This window comes from Barbus barbus (genome assembly GCF_936440315.1).
Source record: "Barbus barbus genome assembly, chromosome: 42".
NCBI classification, from domain to species: domain Eukaryota; kingdom Metazoa; phylum Chordata; class Actinopteri; order Cypriniformes; family Cyprinidae; genus Barbus; species Barbus barbus.
Genome location: NC_136720.1, coordinates 7,526,311 through 7,533,005, shown reverse-complemented (window position 1 = coordinate 7,533,005; position 6,695 = coordinate 7,526,311). Strand labels below are relative to the sequence as shown.

Sequence of the window (6,695 nt, the reverse complement as noted above, 5' to 3'; positions counted from 1 at the left end):
TTACCAGTGGTTTTGGCACTGTGAGCAGGTGCCAGGTCGTGCTGAAAAATGAAATCTTCATCTCCATAAAGCTTTTCAGCAGATGGAAGCATGAAGTGCTCCAAAATCTCCTGATAGCTAGCTGCATTGACCCTGCCCTTGATAAAACACAGTGGACCAACACCAGCATCACTGACTGTGGGTACTTCACACTGGACTTCAGGCATTTTGGCATTTCCCTCTCCCCAGTCTTCCTCCAGACTCTGGCACCTTGATTTCCGAATGACATGCAAAATTTGCTTTCATCCGATAAAAGTACTTTGGACCACTGAGCAACAGTCCAGTGCTGCTTCTCTGTAGCCCAGGTCAGGCGCTTCTGCCGCTGTTTCTGGTTCAAAAGTGGCTTGACCTGGGGAATGCGGCACCTGTAGCCCATTTCTTGCACACGCCTGTACACGGTGGCTCTGGATGTTTCTACTCCAGACTCAGTCCACTGCTTCCGCAGGTCCCCCAAGGTCTGGAATCGGTCCTTCTCCACAATCTTCCTCAGGGTCCGGTCACCTCTTCTCGTTGTGCTGCGTTTTCTGCCACACTTTTTCCTTCCCACAGACTTCCCACTGAGGTGCCTTGATACAGCACTCTGGGAACAGCCTATTCGTTCAGAAATTTCTTTCTGTGTCTTACCCTCTTGCTTGAGGGTGTCAATGATGGCCTTCTGGACAGCAGTCAGGTCGGCAGTCTTACCCATGATTGCGGTTTTGAGTAATGAACCAGGCTGGGAGTTTTTAAAAGCCTCAGGAATCTTTTGCAGGTGTTTAGAGTTAATTAGTTGATTCAGATGATTAGGTTAATAGCTCGTTTAGAGAACCTTTTCATGATATGCTAATTTTTTGAGATAGGAATTTTGGGTTTTCATGAGCTGTATGCCAAAATCATCAATATTAAAACAATAAAAGGCTTGAACTACTTCAGTTGTGTTGTAATGAATCTAAAATATATGAAAGTCTAATGTTTATCAGTACATTACAGAAAATAATGAACTTTATCACAATATGCTAATTTTTTGAAAAGGACCTGTACTTTGTTTCTTTATTGTGGCACTGTTAGTTAATTAGGGATCTACACTAGTTTATGCAACCCGGACGGTATATTGCATGCTGTATGTAAATTTATATATGTTATAAAACATGAAAACGTCTAGTAGGCTACAGACCAATTTTCTTCCATCATATATTTAACGTATTGAATTTTAAACTGTACATCTTATCTTATATAGGCTAATGAATATAATATAATACAATATAATATAATATAATGTTCTTGTTTAGCTATCAGCACGGCGAGCTCCTTTAAGTGCAAACAGTATTACTTCAATACATTTATTGACATGAAGTAAAGCAGAAGTTTTTCTTTTCAGTTCTCCAAAGTAGTGATAAAGAGTTTCCTCATTCATATTCATTATATGAAAAAAGCGACCAATGCCCCTGAATTGCCACGTAAATATCTTTTTAATTACCATAATTCACAGATTCTACTCAGCAAATAGTTAATCTACCAAAATAAATTTACATACGACAGTGACACAATAAGTGCCATAATTAGGTGAAACTGATGTACATTTATGTTAAATGTACTGTTATACTGGTTATTACAGGTCCTGTTATTAGGCTACATAAAATAATAATAATATATATATATTTTTTTTTTATAGATGTGTGACTGATTTTGTGTACTTTCGGTTTTCTTTATTTTGGAAAGATGTGTTGTTTGATTTTATTGATGTTGATAATAAAATAATTAATTAAATAGTAGGCCTACTGAAAAAGGTCTTATCTTATAAATCTGTCACTTCTCCTTGCTAAGTTTCACATGCATAAGTGGAAATTTTGCGATCATACACTACATTTTAAGGTATATCTCAACAATATTTTGAAAAAAAAAATGTAATAATATAGTTATTCAAAACTGTTTAGACGTGTCTTTATCATTCCAATGTTGTGTTTACACATGTTTATTTACATTAAAGGCAAAATAACTAAAATAATAAGAGCACAAGTATAGATTCATTATATGAATATAAGGAACTGAAGTCATGTAGAAACGTCCACTTGTGATTGGCTGTTCAGCAGTCACTCATGAGACCTCTTAACCAATCACAGCTGCGCGTATGTGCGGTGGGCGGTATCAACATGGCGGCTCTCTGAGTTTGCGAAGAGAAATTGAGGTGTAAATAAACTCTTCGTGCACATTTTGCACAACTTATCAGCTTATATCGCCACATTAATTTATGAGCGAGTACTCTGAAGCCAAAAGATGTCGGGTGACGGCAACAAAAAACAATTCTGGAAGAGAAACACAGCCAAGGTTCCTGGGAAGTGAGTGACGTGTTCATGCTAATGTCTATGTGTTAGCCTTGTGTGTGTATTTATATGTGTTTAATTATAGATGCAATCAATTGAACAATATCTTTCAACGCCAGATCTCACCGGAGTAGCTCCAAATATTCAGAATAGCACGTGTCACTCAAACCTGATCATGTCTTTTAATGTGATGTGTGCTAGCTGTCAGTGATGCACAGTGATGTATTAAGTTTATATCATCATAATTATATTTTTCTAACACTGACATGTGCCCTTTGATTAATGTGTATGTGGTGATAATATCTGTTATATTGAGTAAAGCTCTGTGTTAATAGTTTAGTTCACAGTCATGTGTTAGCCTGTTAGCTATGTGCTTCAGGGCCCCTCTTTTGACAACTCTTACAGACAAGTACAGATTAGTATCACTACATTAGTTGTAGTATTTTGATATATATCTTGATGATTATTGTATTCACATACCATGCTTTTCACATGGTACTTAAAATAATACCATAATAGTACTATGGTGTGTTTTAAGTAGTGATAAGCAACTTTATAAAACTTCCTAATTAACGTAGTGTATAGATAATGTGGATACACACGTGACAAATTATATATATATCTAATAACTCTTTAAAATTAAGTTTTGTTGTGTTTTGTAGTTTTGCTTGACTTGTCAAGTCACTTTTATCTATATAGGCTAGCGCTTTTAACAATATGAATTGTGTCAAAACAGCTTTACAGTATCAAATATGAAAATAGTGTGTCAATAATGCAAAAGGACAATAGTAAACACTCAATTTTCAGTTCAATGGCTGTTCATCATTGAATTCAGTGATGTCATCGTCCAGCACAGTTTAGTGTAAATAGTATCCGTGCAATCAAGTCGACTTGTCAAACCAGTTTTCACATCATCTAAATTATGATGGGGAGTTAAAAATAAAGATTTTTCCTGCATCCATCTTATCACTTATTCTTTTTCACAGTATCCAGCATGTTTATGGAGCCCAGCATCCCCCGTTTGACCCTTTGCTACATGCCAGGTAAGTGCTGTTATATATTTTATTCAACTTTTTGTGGTTTTGATATTTCCGTGTCTGGGTGGTTCTTTGAACTGTAATCTGCTGTTTTGCAGGCACTGTATTCTCCAAAATTTGAACTGTAATTTTAATGCTTTTGTAATGGCTTAATACAGTGTGTTTACACTCTAAAAAATGCTGGGTCAAAAACAACCCAACTTGGGTTATTTGGCAACCTAGCGCTGGGTGCTCTGACTGTAACTCAGCAGCTACGTTGTTTCATCTGAGACAGACTCGACCCAGTGGTTGGGTAGAAAAAATAACCCTGCGTTAAAAATGACCTAGCACCTTGGTAAAAATATTAAAAATAACCCAATAAAATGACCCAACACGCTGAACCCAGCATTTTTTAGTGTGTAATGGATTTTATCATGTTTGGTTTTGCTGAAAAGGACATATGTGACCCTGGACCACAAAACCAGTCATAAGGTTGAATTTGTTTGAAATTGAGATTTATACATCATCTGAAAGATGAATAAATAATTTCCATTGATTTATGGGTTTTTTTAGGATAGGTCAATATTTGGACGAGATACAACTATTTGAAAATCTGGACTCAGACGGTTCAAAAAAATCTAAATATTGAGAAAATTGCCTTTAAAGTTGTCCAAATGAAGTTCTTAGCAATGCATGTTACTAATCAAAAATTAAGTTTTGATATATTTACAGTAGGAAATTTACAAAATATCCTCATGGAACATTTGATTGGATCTTGAAAAGATAAATGAAACCTTAAAAAAGGAAGAACAAGTTTCAGTTTAATTAAAGAGAGAATTGTTCACCTTTTCTATTACATGCATAGATGAATCATTCCCAATAAAAACAAAAATGTGATTTTTTTAGAATATGAATAGTTCATTTTGATGTTAAAATTTGCATAGCATATAGTGAAAATGTAGTGGTCATACTTGTTGCTATTTTCTTTGTGACAGCCACAGATGTTACTACAATGAATCAGCAAACCCTGCCCATTGAAGTGCCACACGAAACAGCGTGCCTGAACTAGACCAAAAGCAGCCACCTTTGTAGATTTTGGAATGAGATACTTAAGAGGCATCCTGTTAGAGGAAATCAGGTTTTTAAGTTAGCTGGCTATAGTGAGAATACAACAGCAAACGGAGTAGAACACAAGAAGCATTGTATCTCATTTCCTTTAAAATTAACCCCAACCTCTAATGAAAGTAAAACATATGCACAATACTTCCTCTATATTTTGTGAATCAATTTAATCAGAATTTGATCACTTTAAAAATACATTTGAATTTGTCTTAAATGGTGCTGCTGACAGCAGTTTGTGATGACAAAGCGACCAGAAATCATGTGATTTTGATATGAGTTAGCAGTATGTCGCAACGTGAGCAGCTGTGACCATTTTTAGTGACGCCCCAATTTGAGAAAAAGTAAATGAATTGTTGACTAACAATGAGAGTCAGAGAAGCCAGAATTTTCCTGTTCTTTATGATTTGACCACATCTAGGGATATTATTAAAGTTATATGTGGAACACTGGCATTCTGTATAAGTTTGATTCATATGTAAACAAAAGTCTAAATTTTCTGTTGCAGTCTGATGAAAGCAGGAAACAAGCCTCCGTCCACCACAACGCCAGGAAAACCAAAGAAAGCCACCACCTTCCAAGAGTTTGAGAGCATCACCAGTGATGCCTGGGATGTGGGAGATGATGATGATGAACTTCTTGCTATGGCAGCCCAAAATCTCAACATTGAGGTCGTCATGGAGACAGCCAATAAGGTAATAGAAAACCACAGCAAGCTGCAGGAAAGAAGACAGCAGCAGATGGACAAGAGGACTGAGCCTGATGAAAAAGACGGACAGGAAGCGCAAGAGGAAGAGGAGGAAGAGCCAGATGAAGAGGACGAGAGAGAGGAAGGGGCAGAGATGACAACAGATCTGTCGTTCAGTTCAGAGGTTCTTCCACTCAGTGACAATAGACTGGTGAAGTCACACAGTGAAGCTCCTGTCGGCTCGCCTAAAGGTCAGTCATACTCAGTAAAACTGCATTTCCTGTCTCTGTTTACTCTTTTAGTCTGGTTTATTGTTTGACTGCTTGTCAATACTACAGAAAATAGAAATCCTACACAAAACTAACTGTTATATTATTTAAGTGTTAGGAAAAATCGAATTAATGGGTTGCGAATGCTTCTGAGCTGTTGTCAAGTAATAATAGAATGTGCTCATGAGTGTGTAATGTCTGTGTGACTACTTAAAGGTGCAATAGGTGATTGTCTTCAGAAATGTTTTTTGTTATGCTGGTTGAAAGTTTCTTCACATCCCGATAGCAATCATTAAAGGGTTAGTTCACCCAAAAAGGAAAATGATCCTCTTATTTACTCACCCTCAAGCCATCCTAGGTGTATATGACTTTCTTCTTTCAGATGAATCCAATCGGACTTATATTAAAAATGGTCCTGGCTCTTCTAAGCTCTATCATTGCAGTCAGCGGGTGTTTCTTTTACACAGTCCAAAACATATAAAATAAAATAAAAAGTGCGTGAATCCATAAAAAAAGTTTGTGCAGTTTGTGTGCAAGCACGGAGCAGAACATAGTCTGAAATAAAACAAAAAATGATCGGTGCATCTCTACTCCACTGTATAAATTAGATTAATCATTGTTAAAGCTACCAAGTTACTTGCCCGGATGTGTATTTTGACATACTTTTGTATGTATATGCGCATTTAGGTGGCTCGAGTCGCGTGTGTCAGAGATGTGACTGTCTGTGTCTGAATGGAGTTGTCTTTCGCGCACAAATGCTTTTAAATCGCTTGAATTTTTAAATTAACATGCAAATTATACAATTTTGCGAAGCTGCAGTGGCTCGATCGGGCAAGTGACAACTCTGTCTACTGTCCCGAGAGTCCTTCATGCTGGCCCCGGGCCATCGGGCAGTCCTTATTGTTGAGCCCTGACCTAGGATGCCTTGAGGATGAGTAAAACATGGACTAATTTTGAACTAACCCTTTAAGTTAAGTGGTCTAAATGTATTTATCTGTATTTATATATTCTGTGGAAGGCGTCGCACCAAAACAGACACTATTTAAACTGAACTGAGCTGGACGATGACATCACTGAATTCAATAATGAAATGCCTTTAACTGAAAATTGAGTTTTTAATCTCGTCATTTTACATTATTGACGCTATTTTCCTATTTTGATATTGTGCAGTTGCTTTGACACAATTTGCATTGTTAAAAGCGCTATATAAATAAATAAAGGTGACAAAAAAATGTTCTAGAACAGTAAAAGAGTATTTTTAGTG

General features: G+C 36.6%; 2 protein-coding genes across 5 annotated transcripts in view; one reads left to right on the top strand and one right to left on the bottom strand.

The window, feature by feature from the left end:
* LOC306861483 (uncharacterized protein) overlaps positions 1–6,695 on the bottom strand; it is an 814,549-nt gene that overhangs the window by 228,292 nt on the left and 579,562 nt on the right. The window lies entirely within an intron of this gene.
* The window catches only part of LOC306861482 (TBC1 domain family member 22A-like), a 156,832-nt gene continuing 152,277 nt past the window's right edge, over positions 2,141–6,695 (top strand). For all 4 annotated transcript variants that reach the window (XM_079403750.1, XM_079403748.1, XM_079403749.1 and 1 more), the window contains exons 1-3: positions 2,141–2,354; positions 3,326–3,382; positions 4,983–5,413. In XM_079403750.1, the coding sequence (XP_079259876.1) occupies positions 2,293–2,354; positions 3,326–3,382; positions 4,983–5,413 (550 nt within the window). In that variant the 5' untranslated portion in view covers positions 2,141–2,292. The remainder of the gene's footprint in view (positions 2,355–3,325; positions 3,383–4,982; positions 5,414–6,695) is intronic.